Genomic DNA, 19,565 nt, shown 5'->3' on the forward strand with positions numbered 1-19,565 from the left:
CTTCCTTCCTCTCCCCCTCTCATCCCTATTCGCCTCATCCACTCCCTCAACCTCCCTCTCCCTTCCCTCTGACAATAACCTGCATGAATGAAGTCTTAAACACAGCATAATCCCCCCTGCTCCTACCTGCTGAGACCCTTTCTACTTCTCTGCGCTCAATCTACCTCTTTGTCCCCCCACCCCTTCCTCTTCCCTATTCCCCTCCCTCTCTTGCCTAACCCTCTCTTCCTCCTCTCCATCCTCCCTTTCCCTTACCCCTGATAATAGCCTGCATGGATGAAGTCATAAAGGCATTAACATCCCCACATCCCGTCTATTTATGACTACTCTCCCTTCTCTACTTGTCATGTCCCTCTTCCCTTCCCATCCCTTATTGGGTCCACTCCACTTCATCTCCTTCTCCTTTCCCTTCTATATCCCCTCCCCTCTTCCTTCTCTCCCTGTCCTGTCCCCCTCCTCTACTATCCATCCTACTCCACCTTTTTGTCCCCTCCCCTTCTCCATCTCCCTTTCCCCCTCCCCTGCTCATTTCCTACCTTTTTACCTTTTCTTCCTCCCATTCCCCATACCCATTATCCTTCCTGTCCCCCTTCCCCTGACCCTCACTCTTCCTCTTAAGACTGTCCCTCCCCCTTTCACTCTCTCATCCTTCCCCTAAAACCCTCTCACCCTCACCCCTTCCTTAAACCTAACTCAAACTCACCCTCACTTACCCCTCTGAGAGTTGGCTACAAAAGGAGGGAAGCTTCCAGGAGCAATACTGAAGAGCTACTGACTTCCAGGAAGGCATCTTCACTCTGATAACTGGTAACTGACAATAACTGACACTTTAGCTTGCAGGGATGAAGTCATAAAGCCCAAGGAGATGACCCATCTCTCTTATCCTCCTATCAAAGGGCACTTGCTCCTCCACCTTTGTGACCTACACTCAGGCCACACAAATGTCTCTAGGAAGCTACCAAACCAATCACTAAAGCTGCCCGTTTGTCATTTTTTTGCACGAAAGCCATAGATCTTTGGATGTGGGTTGCCTCTTGTTATAGAAGTTCCACTAAGCGCTTCAGCACTGTTGAGCAGCTTAATAGTTGGCTGTTTGCTTTCTAAACTCAGGGGTCGGAGGCAGTCTTGACTGTTTAGAATAGACCTTGAAATAGATTTGTCTCCCTGAAATCCACAGGACTGAGTCTCATAGATCTCACTCACTGATTTTAGTGGCACAACTTAGACCTAGGGTCCCCAAACTTGACAACTTTAAGACTTGTGGACTTCAACTCCTAGAATTCTCCAGTCCACAAGTCTTAAAGTTGCCAAGTTTGGGGACTTCTGACTTAGACAAACTTTGAGTAGAGCCCATTGACTGGAAAGACCAATCGATTTTAAAAACAAATTAATCAGCCTATCTCAGACCCCTTGCAATATATACTTTGCAGTATTTTCTCTTTGAGAAAGGGGAAAAAAATCTTCAAAATGTATTACTTTCTTCTCCCACTGTTTGAAGTCTCTGTCTTCCACATATGTCTCTGTCGCCTTGCCTTATTTAGTGAGTGATGCTCCTTCTGTTTTCCCCATCAAAGAGGCAGGGGCTCTATAAACAGTTGAGAAGTGACAGTGGGCATGGAATATAGGCGGGGTCAAATTAAACTGCACGCAAAGCTATCCTAGGGGTTCAATCTGCTTGTGTGCATCAGTGACAAGAGGATCATCGCCTGCTTGGGCAGGGGCGTGGAGGTCCCATCCAACTCTGTTATTCTGTTATTTGGGAGAACAAAGGAGCCATTGAGCGTCCCTAGGGAACTACAGGAAGCTAAATGTCACGTTGTGGTGTGGAGCGATGTGTGCGATGAGTAATCAAATGAAACGCTTATGGAAGGCGACAACCGCTTTATCCTCTCCCCCCGCCCCCTTTGTTAGGAATATTACGCCTGGGTTGCAAAACTTCAAACGGCCACTAGAGGGAGCAGCAACAGATAGTAAAGTTTGATCTGCTGCTGCCCTCCAGCGGTCTTTCCATCTCATGCAAACACCAGAAGCTTCGGAAAAGCAAGGAATTAGCAGGCTTTTGCAGAGGACAAAACGTGCCTTCGGTTTGCACATCAGGAGCTTCCAAGGAAACCTTGCCTGCTTAAAAAGAACGCGTTCGCATTTGATGCAGAAGTCATCTGCGACGCCGCGGCGGTTGCTCACGACGCAGCCCGCGTTTCCAAGAGGAACCGGAAATGAAGGCCGCGAAACACCAGCCTCTTTTTCCATCTCGGAGAATCCGAGGCGCCTTCTCGGCGGCTAGAACGGCAAGTTAAGTGTTGGGGGAAGCGTAGAGATCTCAGTGTCCTGTACGCTGGAGGACGGACTTTGTGGTAGGATCGTTAAGGAAGCCTGAATCGCTTTCCACGGGAAATCGGATGCGTCGCTCGCTGCTGTTGCAAAAACTTCCTCCCCCCCCCCACCTTTGCTTGCATTCTGCCTTTTACATTGGACCGACGCTTAGCCTTTTTGGGTCGCTTTGTATATCTCTGCGGAGATGTGCTAGGTTAGGGAGAGTATCGGATCCGATGGGAGAATCGCTTGAGATACCTTGATGACAGGTCTATGGGGTGATTTGCAGTAAGTTGGCAACTGTTAAAGTTGAGAGTTATTTTTCAGTTAAAACTAAATCTCTTAGCCTAGTTGCTTAGGATTCCGAGATTGGTAAAATGAGGCCCCAGATTGTTGGGGGCAATATATAAGTGCACAATCGTGCCTACCGTCCCTGTCCTATTGTCCCCAATTACTCGTACCTATTTCCTGTATTTATACTTATGTTTATTCTTATTTCTATTATATTGTAAGCGTTTGACAAATCAAATCAAATCAAATCAATAAATATGCTAACTCTGTAAACTGCTTGGAGAGGGCTGTAAAAGCACTGTGAAGCAGTATATAAGTCTAAGTGCTGCTGCTATTATGGCATGACTGCTTTGCAGTTTTGTTGCTTTGACCCTGATCTGTGGGCGGCTGTCTGTATAATTTACATGTTACATTTTTGATTAATACATTGACCTGCAGCGCACAGAATATGACTCCAGGGCTTCAGCTGATTTTTTATTTTTTATTTTTAGAATATCCCTCTCTCTCTCTCTGTCTCAATTTAAGACATTTCTTTTCAGCACATTTAATTTCATTTTCCATTTAGGTTTAACCCTGTTGGTCCACAAACCTGGCTCTGATAAAGAACGGATTAAAATAAGAATGAAAATAAGCCCTACCCTATTTTCATTCAGAACAGCATATATTACATAAGACAGCCTTTTGTCTTTTTTCCTCAGCAGTATTATTTTATAAATGCTGTAAATCAAAACTCACGATACCTGTGATAAATGTAAAGTTGATTAATTGACAAAGTAGTGAGTCTTATTTAGAAGTTGTTGGCCTTTATGATTTTAATGCTAGTTATTTCCTCATTTTTCTTGGAACCATTTTTATGGAAATTGTAAGGGGGATATTAACTGCTACACACAATCTGTTTAAAAACAACTTATCAAATAACATTAGTAAAGGAGAAAGTTAAAGGTGCAGACAACCATTCCTATCTTCTCTCCATCTGAAAACATGGGATCAGCAATATGTAGTTTTAACAAAGATCATTGTTCATTTATTCTGTGTCAGTTCGAGAGGTCACATAATAAAGAAAGCCTGTGTGAACATTTGGGATTTTCTTTTAATTTCAGAGAAAGAAACAGCCAGTGAAGCAAAAGAGAACATTTGGGTTAACATGAGAATGTGCTGATTTAGTCACTTAACTTGTAAATCTTATTTCAGAGGCTCAGTGGGAATGAACTGACATTAAGATAATGTATAATTCAGGACAACTTTTTGATGCATGTAATATGAGGAGCGGAGGAAATACCAGAGTGAGACTTGGAGCTGGAAACAAATGAGTGGGGCCTCAGTTTTACTAGCCACTGATATAAATATTATTTTATTTTCAATCAAAATGACCTTGGGTTATGACTGTATTGCCGCCAAGCAATGGGTGCTTTGTATTTGAAGAACAATATATACTGATTTGGTACAGTACTGAGTTGCTTTAAGAAACAAATTGTTAATTTTAGACTGTGAGACAGAGATTACACTATTAATTTAGAAATAAATGTTTGCCTCAGTCATTTAAACAAATACTGAATTATGAGCATTGTCCAGAAAGCAATGGAGGATGCCTTATATTTAATGACACAATGTTCTTTCCTCAGCCTCTGATAGTTATGTAGCTATTGCAGCAAAATTCCCAGAGTTATATTTTATTCCTCCGTTGAAACTGGAGCCTTTGCAGCCCTTCAAAGCTCCATAACAAACAAACAAACAAAGAAAGAAAAAAAGAAAGAAAGAAAGAAAACCAATCCAACACTATGTTCATTGTTTCCATTATCAGAAAAATAGTTATGGATGGATTTGGTTAAAAAAAACCCATCTCTTAGAAGGTAATGGGTTTTACTTTCAAGATTAACTCACCACTATGCTACTTTTCTAAATGTTATTTAAATGCTCTAAAATGATCCATGAATTCCAGTTTAAATAACTCTTCCACATGATAAAATTAATAGTCTCTAACCACAGCTTATATGATTCCAATTCAAATAAACTTGCTCCTGTACAAATAGAGAATAATCTATTCTTTGAGTTTCCTGTTGCCCTTGCTGAATCATATAAAAATATTAATTTGTCAGAACATTGCCAATTCTAATGATTGTATATTTTCATGATAGGTTCTTGAAGAATGTTTGTTCCCAGATCTCTCAAAGTCAAGAGAGATGCTGCTCATGAGGAGTGTTGTGTCGCAAAAAACCCCAAATCTTCCCACAATGAATCTGCATCTGAAAAGCCTACAGAACTCAGAGATTTCGGGTCTGACATCATAAATGCAGCAACTGTTGAGACTGATTCATTGAAATCAGTAGAAGGACATAATGTGCCACAGATATTTTTAGATTCAACTCTGGCCCTTACTGAACCAGTGTCAGAAAACAATGAGGACTCTTGTGATACAGAAGAACCCATAAAATCTTTTAGTAAAACTCAACGCTGGCCACAGTCTGGGGAACCTGTATGTGTGGTCTGTGGTCGGTATGGGGAGTACATCTGTGACAAGACTGATGAAGATGTATGTAGTTTGGAATGTAAAGCCAAGCACCTTCTACAACTCAAAGGGGAGAAGGAAAGCTTAAAGCCTACTAAGAGTGAACAAGCCATCTCTCAGCCCACCTTCCCTGATGCTGCTTATGTGTATGAAGAGAATGAATTCCTGTTAAGTCTTGAGGATGAACAGATCGAAAGTTTAAAACAGCAGCTGGGCATAGCTGTTGAAGGGCAAGGAGTTGCAAGACCCATTGTTGAGTTTGAACACTGTGGCTTCCCAGAAGTTCTCAGCGGCAATTTAAAAAAAGCAGGCTATGAAGTCCCAACCCCTATCCAGATGCAGATGATTCCAGTTGGGTTACAGGGCAGGGATATTGTAGCAACTGCTGACACTGGCTCGGGGAAAACTGCAGCTTTCCTGCTTCCTGTTATAATTAAAGCTTCAGAAGAGGTAACCTTTGTTCATTGAGAGAATTCATGTTTATTGGGAAGATTTGTTCAGAGCATTCCAAAGCGTTTGAAAAATTCTGCATAAGATCTCAAACTTCGTTGTTTGCCAGAGACATGTATACATGTAAACTTTTTTTTTTTTTAAAGGTTTTGTCTTCCTGTCATCTGACTTAAAATGTGTGATTAAATTTATGATGCTCGCCTGAACGTATTCTGTGGAAGAAATTTATACCTGGGCAGTTGAAATATTAATGCTTCTGAAAACTGGATATTTTTTTTTAAAAAAAGTATAATCATTGTAGTGAAAGCATGAGCAAATCTTCCTTCCCATGTTCAAATGACGCCTTTCCTTCCACTTGCTCTCATTTCTGCACTTAAGACAGAATATTGGTGTGTACCACCGTAATATGTTATACATGGCATAAGTACTGACATCACTAGATTGACTATGTATCTAGTGATGGTGTTGTTGGTTTGATATAAATTAACCCTCTCACATTTTATTTTTCTGAAATGTTTAATCAAAGGAAAAATCAGTAACCTATTATTTGTTTTTTTGTGCTTTTTAAGACTGACACTTTGTGTGCTCTTATTCTGACACCAACAAGAGAATTAGCTATACAGATAGAGAAGCAAGCTAAAGAGCTTATGATTGGTCTGCCGAATATGAGAACTGTTCTTCTGGTTGGAGGATTGCCTTTACCGCCCCAGCTTCACCGCCTGAAGCAAAATGTTAAGGTAAATAACATTACGTTATATCCTTAAGGTTTGAATGAACATTTGATGCAGTTTATGTTTGGAATGGCATAAAAGTCAGAGAACTGGATTGAAATGGTGTCTCTATTTTATTGGCAAATTTCAGAATGGCAGATAATTATATTCAAAACTGGACCATAAAAGAAAAAGAAAACTTTTTTTTCTTCTTCATTCATTCATTCAACTCAGCAAATTAATTAAAACTTTGTTATGAGTAAAACATCCAAACTTTGTAAAACAAAATACAGTACTGTGATATTATAAAAGTTGCAGTAAAGCAAGAGGTAGTCCCTGTTCCATTGTTTTCATCTTTACAAAGACAAAGCCTTTTAGCATAGAGAATTTTGTGATATTTGCCCTCTAACATTGCTGACAGTAATGCGGTTTCTTGTAGGTCTCAGTTCTTGCTCAAAGAGTTAAGTAACAGCTGTGGTTTGAAGGGCCTTTCACAGCTCCATATTGTACACTGATTGTATCCATTCCTATATCTGGAGGTTTTCCTCAAAATTACTCATATTTTAATCTCCTAGTGCCGTAATGGCGAACCTATGGCACGCATGCCGGAAGTGGCATGCAGAGCCATTTCTGCCGGCATGTGAGCTGTCCCTCAGAACAGATCCACTGCACATGCGTGTGCACCTCCCGCCAGCTGATTGTCGGGTATCTGCCGTGCATGCGTAAGGGGTGGGGCTCGTGTGGGAGACGTGCGCGCATGCGCAGGGGGGTGGGACACGGGGTCACGCGCGCATGCGCAGAGGTGCAGTGCGTGCAGGGGGATCACACGCACATGCGCAGGGGGGCAGGGAAGGTCACACACACACTGCATTATTTCAGCACACAACGACAAAAAGTTAGCCATCACTGTCCTAGTGATTGGATTACTGCAGTGTGTGTTCTATATGGGTCTGCCCTTAGTGCTCACTCAGAAGCTTCAGCTGATCCAGAAAGCAACAGCACAAGTACTTCATTGATAGGTCCACACATAATACCTCTACTCTGCAAACTGCACCAGCTACCCCATAAAGCAAGAGTCTTGGATTAGATCTCTTCTCCATTTCCAGCCCCCTGACCTTGTCCATAAAGATAAGCTGATCAATGGTATTGAAGGCTCCTGAGAGATTAAGGAGAACCAGGATTGATGTACCATTTCCACCTAAGTTTCCCATAGGTCAATAACAAATGTGATCAATGTTAGGCCCTTTTACCTGCAGCATGACACCCTTCTTAACAACCATCCCTTAAAATGAAAATAAGGATAGGCGAGAAGTTATCCAGCACAGTTTGGTCCCCAAATGATTTCTTCAACTTCCTTCAATGCAGGCAGGATCACTCTTTCTCTTAAAGTATTCACTTTAGGATGCAGCCACATACCAGCCAAAGAAGGGCATAGATCTCAAATACTGGTGGGCAAAGAGGTCCAAGGAATCTGTCCTTTTTTCATGACTAATAGAATCAAATTTTCCCCAGATAATCCCCATCAGTCCATGTCTCAACTATGTCCTCAGAACCAGTACATCCATGTCCAAGCAAATCTAAATAATTGCATGTTTTATGTGCTGTGAAAAATCCTGTTTTTCAAATTTAAACATTTTCTCACCTTGGATACTTGATTTAATACATTTGTTGGAATTTGTAATAACAATGAATTTGTTTATTTTCTATTATTTGTATTTCCTGTCTTTATTTTAGGTAATCATAGCAACACCTGGAAGGCTCCGAGAAATTCTAAAGCAATCCTCTATTCAACTTCATAATATTAAAATTGCTGTTGTTGATGAAGTAAGTGTGTATTATTTTTCAAAAAATATATGTGTGTGGATAGTCACTACTGTAATGACTTCTATTTTGAGGAGGGAGGTTAAATGACTCTTTTTTTTCTGCACTGTAACTAAGCACTGTAGACCATGGTGGGCAAAATATTGCAGTTTAACACTGTAGTTTATGCATGATTAAATTTTTAGCATGTTTGGGTTAACTTCACTTGACATGTAATTTCGTAGTATCTCAAGACCTTTTCAACTGTCTACTTTTTAACATATGTTCCAGCAGTTATAAATTACAACTGAAGATCTTCTTGGCAAAGAGACAGCTGATTGCATAAAAGGGTTACTTTCATCTACTTTGTTGGTCATTGAAATAGACCAAATTTCAAACAATGTCCCATCATGCTGGACTGTTCAACATAATTAATGTTGACAGAAACAGTGGGCAGAAAAGAGACATAATTCAAGATACTGGGAATATGTACTTCCTAGCCAGGAAGTGCATTTGTTCTTTGTTACTCAAATAAGCATTACTGTAATAATATATTTTCCACTACAACCATTAGCTAGCTAGCATGATTATTGCTGGGAGATGAACTTCTTGCAATACTGAAGTATTTAAGTTTGGGAAGTGCTGATCTGAAAGCCCAGGTAAATGTTGCTAATGAATGTAAAATAATGTTTTCACTCATCTTCAACACGAAGAAAACAAACACTAGTTAATCCATTTCTTTGTTTAAAATAGGTTGATACCATGCTAAAGATGGGCTTCCAGCAGCAAGTGTTAGAAATTTTGGAAAATATTCCCAATGATCATCAGTCCATCTTGGTGTCAGCCACAATGCCTTTAAGCATCGAACAGCTGGCAAGCCGACTTCTGCAGAATCCAGTGAAAATAACAGTTGGAGAAAAGAATCTGCCGTGTTCCAATATTCGCCAGATTATTTTGTGGATAGAAGAGCCTTCCAAAAAGAAAAAGCTTTTTGAAATATTAAATGTTAGTATCCTCATGGAAAAACAAGTCTTTGTTTCTTTTCATCAACTATAGATATTTTGGAGAAAAATTGCTTGAACCATTACTATAATCAGTTCTGTTCCTGGAAATGTAGCCATTAAAACCATAAATCTATTCCTCTCTCAAGCTACTTGTCTGTTGAAATGTTGATAGTATCAATCTTATTGGTTATTTAGACTTGCATATTACTACTGCATGTGTGTGTGTGTGTGTGTGTATAATGTGTGTATGTATATATGTGTGTGTGTGTCTGAACCTGTGATGGTGGAAGCTATTTAAATTAAGCAACAACTAATATTCAAAGAATTATGGTCATACTCCAGGGCATTTTAGCTATGTTTGAATAGAAACCACGCCATGCTATACTGTCCATAGTAACAGATAGCAGATAATCAGAGTTGGAAGGGACCTTACAGGTCATCTAGTCCAACTCTCCACCCAAGTGGGAGACCCTACAGCATTTCTAACAAATGGCAATCCAATCTCTTCTTGAAAGTCTCAAGTGATGATGCTCCTACAACTTCTGAGGGCAAGCTGTTCCATTGGTTGATCTCACTGTCAGAAAGTTTCTCCTTATTTCCAGGTTAAATCTCTGTTAAAATAATTCATATTGTGACTTGTTTCCTTGATAAGAAACCAAAACACATAACTTTTGGGTTGTGAGAATTTAAACAGCTCTCAATTTGGTCAGATCACCTAAATCCTCATGCTGTTAAAAGCATTTTTAAAAACTATAGTAATAGAAAATAATGGCTGATATTTACATTCTTTTTACTATTTGAAAAGTATTTGAAGAATTATTACTTCAGGCTTAGTAATATTGGAAAAGAGTTGAATAATTTGTTTGCTTTATTTACTACTGCTAAATCTCATACTGTTCCATTTCCTTTTTTTCAGTACATATTTAACTTCCAGTTTTATATACTCACTATCATCTCCCTGTCCTCCCCCAACCCCCACCTCACCCACATTTCTTTTTTAGGATAAGAAACTCTTTAAGCCTCCAGTACTGGTATTTGTGGAATGTAAGTTGGGTGCTGATCTTCTGAGTAATGCTGTTCATAAAATCACAGGTTTACAGACAACATCGATGCATGCTGAGAAATCACAGTCAGAAAGAACTGCAATATTACAGGTTTGTAAACATCTGGGTTTATAAATGTCTTTAAAGTGGCTTAACGAACTCTAAACTAGGGGTTCCCAAAGTACAATTTGAGGATCTCAGAGGTTCCCCAAGACATTGTAAGGTGTCCTCAAAGTCAAATATTTCAAAATTTCTGTTTTAATTTGTAATACAGTAAATATAAATATTACAACCCATACAAACTAAAGCTCTTTGGGTCTTCAGTCATTTTTAAGAATGTAGAGGGATCTTAAGACTAAAATATTCGAGAACTGTTCCTCTAGTCATAGTATACAGCTACAAGATAGAGTGTTTGAAATTGACCCCGTAGTGAGTTTTACATAAATGTTATTTTTCATAACATAAAATATATCTGAAGATTTATCATGTTGGTTAAAGGGAATCAGGTTTGGGAATTTAACTTCATAGGAAATGCCTCACAGGGAAAATGCTTTCAGCTTTATTAAATTAAATAGTTCCTTGTTTTTCCTTATTGTTCAGCTATTGTTTTTTTGTTTCCTTTGAAATGTATTCAGAATTTTTGCTGATGCCTTTGTAATTTTGAAAGGTATATTTCTATCGATTAAAATAATGATTATATTTCCCTTGTGCTAGGGATTATTGCAAGGGAAATATGAAGTTGTAGTAAGTACTGGAGTCCTTGGGCGTGGACTTGACCTTGTCAATATTAAGCTGGTGGTGAATTTTGACATGCCATCTAGCATGGATGAATATGTGCACCAGGTAAATACACTTTCTGATTTAAAAGGCATAGTGTAATATTGAATCTTTTAACAAAAAAGCGTCATTGCTCAAAAGTCCTATAAAGTGCTTGATGATACACATTGGACTGCAGAGGAAAGACTTTTAAAATTAGAAGTTCACTTGAGTACATTACACATTTTCAAGAGTGCCTAAAGAGCTATGTTCTGTATCATGGTATAGCTATAAACAATGAATTGTAGTTTTCCAAACACATTTTGAAGAATCAGGTAAAAGAACTAGCATTCATTTCAATGCCTATGGAGATTCTCAATCATCCAGGTCAGTGATCCCAAAGGTGCTTTTCAAAAGGCAAGTTTTAGGACTCAGTTTGTTTCTTGAAAATGTTTTGCATCTCATCCAAGAAGTGAAATGTTTTCAAGAAAAAACTAAGGAAGTCCAGTGGCTTTTGGTTACATTCATTTAAATAACTTCCTTACTAAAATGCACTGAGCAACATTGTTGTCTGATGTGTCAATTATTCCACATATCCTGGCCAAAAATAAAAAAAACCTGAACTACCTTACATGATGATAAACATCTGTGAATTATTTTGTTAGTTGCTGGTATGTTATTGTATCTATTTGCTACACACTGTTTTTGTTTTTTAAATTTTATTGGTCATTGACCAAAGAAATATTGTATTGTATTGTACTGTATCATATTAGGGAGCCTCTGGCGCAGTGGTTAGAGTGCAGTGATGACCTAAATTGTTGGGGGCAATATGCTGACTCTGTAAACTGCTTAGAGAGGGCTGTAAAGCACTATAAAGTGGTATATAAGTCTAAGTGCTATTGCTATTGCTATTATTCCTTTGTTCATGACTGAAACTTTAGTAATCATTTATAATTATATATTATACAGAGAGTCCTTGACTTATGGCTGTTTGTTTAATGATGGTTTGAAGTAACAACAGCTTAAAAAAAGGTGACTTATGACCTACCTTTGAAGTTACCACTGTCACACTGCCTCCACTGTCACATGATTTCAATTCTGATGCTCGGGAACTGGCACACATATGAGACAGTTTGCAGCATCTTGTGGCCCTGTAATTGCGATTTGCAACCTCACTTAGCTCCCAACAAGCAAAGTCATTTGGGGAAGCCAGATTTAATTAACAGTCAAGTAATTGATGAAGAACATCCTGCTGATGGTGTTACCTAGTCTGGTAATGAAACATTCAGAAACTAAATTGAAACTAGCTTGGAGAGCGAACCACTGCCAAAATCTTAAACCCAAGCTACAAGAATTTTCTATTATTTCAAAGTCAATTCATTTAACAACTAATTCATGTAACAACTGAATGATTCAGTAAAGGACTGCAGTGATTTTCTTTAATTTTTATGATAAAATTGGTTGTTGTTAATGTTCAGGTTCAGTTGTGTGATGACTTGCTTAATGATGGAAATTCTAATTAGAATTGTGGCTGTAAGTCAGGTTCTATCTGTATAGTTTACCTGTAACATTTGTCATTGATTTTAAGTACCATTGCCTTTTCCTTTTTTAGGTTGGAAGAGCAGGTCGACTGGGTCATACTGGAACTGCAATTACATTTATTAATAATAACAGCAAGAGACTTTTCTGGGATGTGGTAAAGCGAGTTAAACCAACTGGCACCATTCTCCCACCTCAGTTATTAAATTCACCATATTTGCATGACCAAAAGCGGAAAGAACAGCTGAGGAGCAAAGAACATCAGAATGATCTTGTAACTGGGGATAATCTTATGGACATTATTAAAAAACATGATAAAAGCACCGGTATATCTCAAAAGTAACAAGCTATATTTAACAGTATAATTTGTTTATGTTAACTTGTTTGATATGCAAAATTTTAATCCATTTTTATGGATGTGCTTCAATAAAAACGTAAGTTTATAGCCCTATTAATTCAAAATGAGAGCTAAGCAAGGTATTTTTCTTTTTCAATTAGACCGATACTTAATTTTGGTGGGAGCTGGTAGTTTGTACATCTCCATACTTATGAGGTATCAAGAGTGCTATTTTAGCAAGAGATTAATTTTGTTAACTGGAGATAATGACTTATCCTTGGTCATTTTATATAGTATTTCATTAAGGGCTTAGACCTCAGGTTAAATGGAAAAATACATATGTATTTTCAATGGCTGGGTTTAGTGCAATATATGTAGAAAAACAGAGAATCAGGAAATCTCATTCATTGTTACCAAATATTACAGTATTCATATATACATTTAGTAGCAACTAATCCTGCCAAATCTGAGGATAAAGGCAATATTTAAACAGTCATGATCTAATTTAAGATGTATCTGATGAACTGAAATGCTTTGTGCAAAATAAGCAGTTGGTTCTGAATGTATTTCTTAAAATGGGCGGTTAGAATTTGGAAAAGCAAAAGACTGTAAGAAGCATAGAGAGTAACTGAAGTATGAGTTAAAATAAAGGCTCTGCGAGTCTTAAACTTACTTAAAATGTACATTTAAGTTCAAATTCAAAAGATGTTGAGACAACAAACTGGTCAAATACTTCTGAAAGATATTTATTCAGTTATATCTGTTAGTAAGGATTAAGGGGCAAGCCAATTATAGGTCAGGGGAGATTAATCTTTTTTTCTTACAAGTAATTATTTCCAATCCCAGTTCAGACTGATAGTTAATTGGGCAAATAAATTAAATTCACATGTTCCAGATTTCTTGCCTGGACAGGAAGGGCCTCCAAATTTGAAAAGGGGCGGAAAGATTGTGATTCTGAGCCAGCTATTCTTTTTCTCCCATTAGCGTCTGGGTTAGTTACCTATTCAATTTAGTAATGAGAAATCTCTAGAATGAGTAATTGTACCCGCTGAGTTTCTTGTTTTGAAATTAAAACATGCAAAGATTATTGGCTACCTGACTGAATGTACATATGTACAGAAGAACTGTACCAGCATACATATTTAACACATAAGAGTTTTAGTTTTGGCCATCGTTAATTAATGGAGGCAGATCAGGAAGAGATTTCTAACTTACCAAATCTTTGCAAGGCAACATCCAGCCAGTAGGGAATATTGAGCTACACTCAGACATTCCCAGTCTGGATACTTTCAAGTTAGGTGGATGTTGATTCCTCAGATTCTTGGCAGTATTCATGTTGGCTAGGAATTCTTGGGATTACATCTCTGCACATTGTTTATTTATTACAAATAAGTATATGCTTGCATAGGCCTATGGAGGGGAATTGAGTTGGGGAAAGCTAGATGAGACTGACCCAACAGTTTACCTCAGTAGGAAACAGCTTAAAATGAATATTGTTAATTGCAGTGGAGGTAGAGTGGATTTCAAAAGGCAAAGAATACAGATCTTGAACTTGAAATACACTGATTGGATTGTGCAATCAAATTGGCGCAACTCTTACCGAACAGAGACTACTTCCAGCATGTCCTTCAGGTCTTCCACTGGTGCTGTAATTGAGTCCACTTTGTTGCTATTCATCCTTCTCTTTCATTTCACCTTTCAAGCATTGTAGACTTCTCAAGAGATAATATCTGTCTACCTACCAACCAACTATCAACTGAAATGAACTCTCTATAAAACCCATGTTATAAAGCTGTATAAGTTTTTAATTGTCATAAACATCTTTTATTTGTAGAAGAAAAATGGCTTTCTATTTTGCTTTCCTTTTTAATGAAATTATTCAAATAAAGTTATTTTTATTCTACTGTGATCTAACTCTTTATTTAGATTTTGTTTAATAAATTTGTATTGTCCTAGTTTTATAAAACTAAAAGTTTTAATGTGAAAAAAGAAAACTGACAAATCTGAAAAAATCATTTAGACCATGACTTTTTAATTTGTCCTCTCAATTTTTATTACAGACTAGAAATACAGCCTGAGCCCAATAATCGACTATGGCTAGCTATATTCAAGGCTCTACTTTCATTTAGTTATAAAATAGCTTTAGAGACAGGGATTTGAAAGGCTGCTCTTAGATTTATTTATTTGTTTATTTAGCATATAGCATGAAACATGGGTAGCAGTAAAGTTGTATAGAAAGAATATAATAGTATGATACACATAATATGGAGATTGTGGTCAAGTTTGCAGGGTCTGATAAATTCAAGAAGTTATATATTAAATTACAAACTATTTTAAAACCCGGCGAACTCTGATATGCCATACTTATCAATTGGGAGGCTTAAATCCAGGAACCCTCCACTGATAGCAGTTGCACAATACTAATTGGTGCAAAATCCCAGTGGAAAGAAAACTGGATTTTGATTCTATGCAAAAAAATTAGCAGATTTTGATGCTACCCACCACTGCTGGAAAACTTTGAATAGGTTTCACAACTTACATGGTATCTGCCATGACTCTCTCTTTAAATGGGGCAGAATATTTCCCCCCTCAATGTGAATGCAGTGCTCCCTGGCAGATACTGATCATATTGTGCCTAGCAGCCATCTGAAGAGCTTACAGGTGAAACTCAAAAAATTAGAATATCGTGCAAAAGTTCATTTATTTCAGTAATGCAACTTAAAAGGTGAAACTAATATATGAGATATACTTATTACATGCAAAGCAAGATAGTTCAAGCCGTGATTTGTCATAATTGAGATGTTTATGGCTTACAGCTCATGAAAACCCCAAATGCACAATCTCAGAAAATTAGAATATTGCGAAAAGGTTCAATATTCTTGGCTCAAAGTGTCCCACTCTAATCAGCTAATTAAGCCATAACACCTGCAAAGGGTTCCTGAGCCTTTAAATGGTCTCTCAGTCTGGATCTGTAGGAATCACAATCATGGGAAAGACTGCTGACCTGACAATTGTGCAGAAAACCATTATTGACACCCTCCATAAGAAGGGAAAGCCTCAAAAGGTAATTGCAAAAGAAATTGGATGTTCCCAAAGTGCTGTATCAAAGCACATTAATAGAAAGTTATGTGGAAGGGAAAAGTGTGGAAGAAACAGTTGCACAAGCAGCAGGGATGACCGCAGCCTGGAGAGGATTGTCAGGAAAAGGCCATTCAAAAGTGTTGGGGATTTTCACAAGGGGGACTGAGGCCGGAGTCAGTGCATCAAGAGCCACCACACACAAACGGATCCTGGACATGAACTTCAAATGTTGTATTCCTCTTGTCGAGCCGCTCCTGAACAACAAACAATGTCAAAAGTGTCTTATCTGGGCTAAAAAAAAACAAGAACTGGTCTGTTGTTCAGTGGTCCAAAGTCCTCTTTTCTGATGAGAGCAACTTTTGCATCTCATTTGGAAACCAAGGACCCAGAGTCTGGAGGAAGAATGGAGAGGCACACACTGCAAGATGCTTGAAGTCCAGTGTGAAGTTTCCACAGTCTATGTTGATTTGGGGAGCCATGTCGTCTGCTGGTGTTGGTCTACTGTGCTTCATTAAGTCCAGGGTCAACGCAGCCGTCTACCAGGAGATTTTGGAGCACTTCATGCTTCCTTCCACAGACGAGCTTTATGGGGATGCTGACTTCATTTTCCAGCAGGACTTGGCACCTGCCCACACTGCCAAAAACACCAAAACCTGGTTCAATGACCGTGGGATTACTGTGCTTGATTAGCCAGCAAACTCCCCTGACCTGAACCCCATAGAGACTCTATGGGGCATTGCCAAGAAAAAGATGAGAGACATGAGACCGAACAATGCAGAAGAGCTGAAGGCCGCTATTGAAGCATCCTGGTCTTCCATAACACCTCAGCAGTGCCACAGGCTGATAGCTTCCATACCACACCGCATTGAGGCAGTAATTGCTGCAAAAGGGGCCCAAACCAAGTACTGCTTATACTTTTCAGAGGTCCTATATTGTTCTATGTACAATCCTTGTTTTATTGATTGCATGTAATTCTAATTTTCTGAGATTGTGGATTTGGGGTTTTCATGAGCTTTAAGCCATAATCATCTCAATTATGACAAATCACGGCTTGAACTATCTTGCTTTGCATGTAATGAGTCTATCTCATATATTAGTTTCACCTTTTACGTTGCATTACTGAAATAAATGAACTTTTGCACGATATTCTAATTTTTCGAGTTTCACCTGTATGCAGGAAGACAAGTAGACTTCCACCAATTAAGAAATATTGTCCTTAATTGGATCAATGTCCCAGAATTAATATATAGACTACTTATTTTATTTTTATGAACCAACACATTTTAACATGCTCTTAATTTTAATTTTCTAATAACTTGAGTTCCAGCTAATTTCTTTGCAACACTGCTAGGGCCATCAGTGCTTTTTAAAGACCACTTAGCATTCTTGAAAGTCTTGTTGTATCGTCTGCATAGGTAGAATGCACATTTGTCTTTCAAGCACATTTGGAGGAGTGAAAGATGCATGTTATAACAAAAATGGAAAGGCTTAGTTGAATTGCTGAAAATTAGGCACTAGATAGGAGTGCCTGAATGGTGACACCACCCTGTTATCTAATTATTAGCCTGATATACAATCACAAGGCCAATTGAAGCCAATTATAGCTGAAATTAGGTATCAGCTTGTATAACTTAACCAACATATCAGGAAATGAAATTTAAACATACACACACAAACACACATACCAATTTAAGGAAGTCTAAATATTCTAGGAATACATTTTATGTTATCTTTCAATGGACTCTTTAAGTACATCAAATAATTTATTATTTATTATTAATCTGTTAACACACATAACTATTCCTACAGATATTTACAGAAATTAATACGTTTCTCTTCGACCATATGCTAGTTATTCTAGACCTCCAAACATTTAAAATAAAGTTTGGAATGTCCCTTTCGCAGTTGCAGCGTCATCATCTTATCAAAACCAGTGATTTTTATTACAGAAGATTTCGGGCATAAGCAGAAATTTTATTGAGTTTTACCGTTAGAAGTTAAAAGAATAAAAACGCCACCCTGATCCATCCTCTAATTTTTCATCCGGCTCCCTTGAAATTGGGAAGAGATCGCTTCAGAATCAGAGGTGTCGCTTAGAGCGCCCTGGCGGAGATTCTTTGACTATGTCAGGTCTTCCCCTCTTTCTGAGCCGCGTGTGATGTCATCCACCCAACTCAACCAATAGCAAGCATCGCGGCACATTCGAAAAAGAGAGTCGGAAGTGCCGCGGAAATGGTAGTCTGTTGGTTTAATGTCGACGGGCAGGTAAGCAGTAACGCGCGAAAAGGTCACTTTTGGACGCGCCTTCCTCTTCTCTACTCGAGGGATTGTTTATGGACTTGCTAGATTTCTATAGCCCGCCGCTTCTTTAATTGAATTCTCTTTTGAAGCAGTCTTTCTTGTCATGCGAGAAATACTGTAAAGCTTTCCGAGGCAGAGAAAACGAAGCCCGGCTATTGTTTCTTTTAATGCCGGATTCGGGAACTGGAAGGTTCCCAAATGTTTGGAGGCAATTTGAGTGCAAATGCCATCGTCCGTACTCTCTACAGATGGTGGGAGTTGTAGGCTAGCCACAACCGGACATTCAGAAGTCCCTATCGTTGTTTCAGTTCAGTGTTTTTCAAACTTGCCAACTAAGGTGTGTGGACTTCAACTCCCAGAATTCCCCAGTCTGCATACTGGCTGGGGAATTCTGGGAATTGAAGTCCACTCATCTTAAAGTTTGAAAAACACTTTTTAAATCCCTTCAGGAAGGATTTCTTTAATTTGAAAACTCTGTCAGGTGTTTTTGTTTTCTCCCTTATTTAGTGAATGCATGCAAGAATTCTAAGGAATTATAATTTGATATCAGCATCGTGGATTTGGGCCTTTTCAAAAATAATTTCAATAACATTGAGATCAAAACATGGGGTTTGTACAACTTTCATAATTGTACAAAAGTTTTGTAAGCCTGATCATAACATCTGCAGAAACTCTTCCTTCCATGCAATCCGCCAATTCATAATTTGCTGCTATATTGTAATGAATTCACTATTCTGAAGTACTATATTTAAAAGGTAAAAATGCTTTTCATGTTTCTTCATTTTTAAAGAAAAGCAGATTGAATTTTTGTTTTTTTACATCTCAGTCTGCTATACACTTTTTCAGTAGAGACTCTCATTTTGTGGAGTATCCTTTCTCTGGAAGAAGAGAGATTCCTGTCCTTGATACAGTCTTGACATTGTGAATTTGGACATTAGCTTACAGTAGTTTAATTTTATCATTGACTTAAAAAAAGATATTACAGATAGTCCTTCACTTATACCCCCATTCATTTAGTAATTGAAGCTACAGCAAGAATGAAAAAAGTGACTTATAACCATCACAATTTCCCCACAGTAATGTGATCAAAATTTGAGTGCTTGGGTAACCAGCATCCTGGGGTCATGTGATTACTATTTCCAACTGTCCGAGCCCTTTTCAGACAAGCAAAGTCAAGGAGGGAAGTTGGATTTGCATAATGCCCACATATTCAATTAACAGTGGCAATAAAAGGTAAAATTTAGTGTGACTCAGTTAACCACCTAACACCTGCCTTGCTTAGTAACAGAAATACTGGTCTCAATTATGCTCATAAATTGTGATATGTTAATTTTGTATGCTTTATCATTTTCTTTGCTTTTTAGCTTTGTTGTACCCTACTTGAATTAGTTAGGAATAAGGAAGATTATAAATATTGTGAAATAGATGAATAAA

General features: G+C 38.1%; 2 protein-coding genes across 2 annotated transcripts in view; both read left to right on the plus strand.

Moving 5' to 3' along the window:
- The first annotated feature begins 2,206 nt into the window (after positions 1 to 2,206).
- DDX59 (DEAD-box helicase 59) lies at positions 2,207 to 14,652 on the plus strand. Its single transcript, XM_026671744.2, has 8 exons — positions 2,207 to 2,601; positions 4,740 to 5,560; positions 6,130 to 6,297; positions 8,005 to 8,094; positions 8,824 to 9,075; positions 10,076 to 10,228; positions 10,832 to 10,960; positions 12,486 to 14,652. Exons 2-8 carry the CDS (start codon positions 4,751 to 4,753, stop codon positions 12,753 to 12,755), a joined length of 1,872 nt encoding a protein of 623 aa, XP_026527529.1. The 5' UTR covers positions 2,207 to 2,601; positions 4,740 to 4,750; the 3' UTR covers positions 12,756 to 14,652.
- Positions 14,653 to 18,016: 3,364 nt separating this feature from the next.
- KIF14 (kinesin family member 14) overlaps positions 18,017 to 19,565 on the plus strand; it is a 54,941-nt gene continuing 53,392 nt past the window's right edge. Inside the window, exon 1 of the mRNA XM_026671710.2 lies at positions 18,017 to 18,095. The gene's annotated coding sequence lies outside the window, so the exon portion shown is untranslated. The remainder of the gene's footprint in view (positions 18,096 to 19,565) is intronic.

This window comes from Notechis scutatus, chromosome 3 (assembly GCF_049901735.1).
Source record: "Notechis scutatus isolate UNSWTSFEM ecotype Mainland chromosome 3, rNotScu1.2, whole genome shotgun sequence".
NCBI lineage: Eukaryota > Metazoa > Chordata > Lepidosauria > Squamata > Elapidae > Notechis > Notechis scutatus.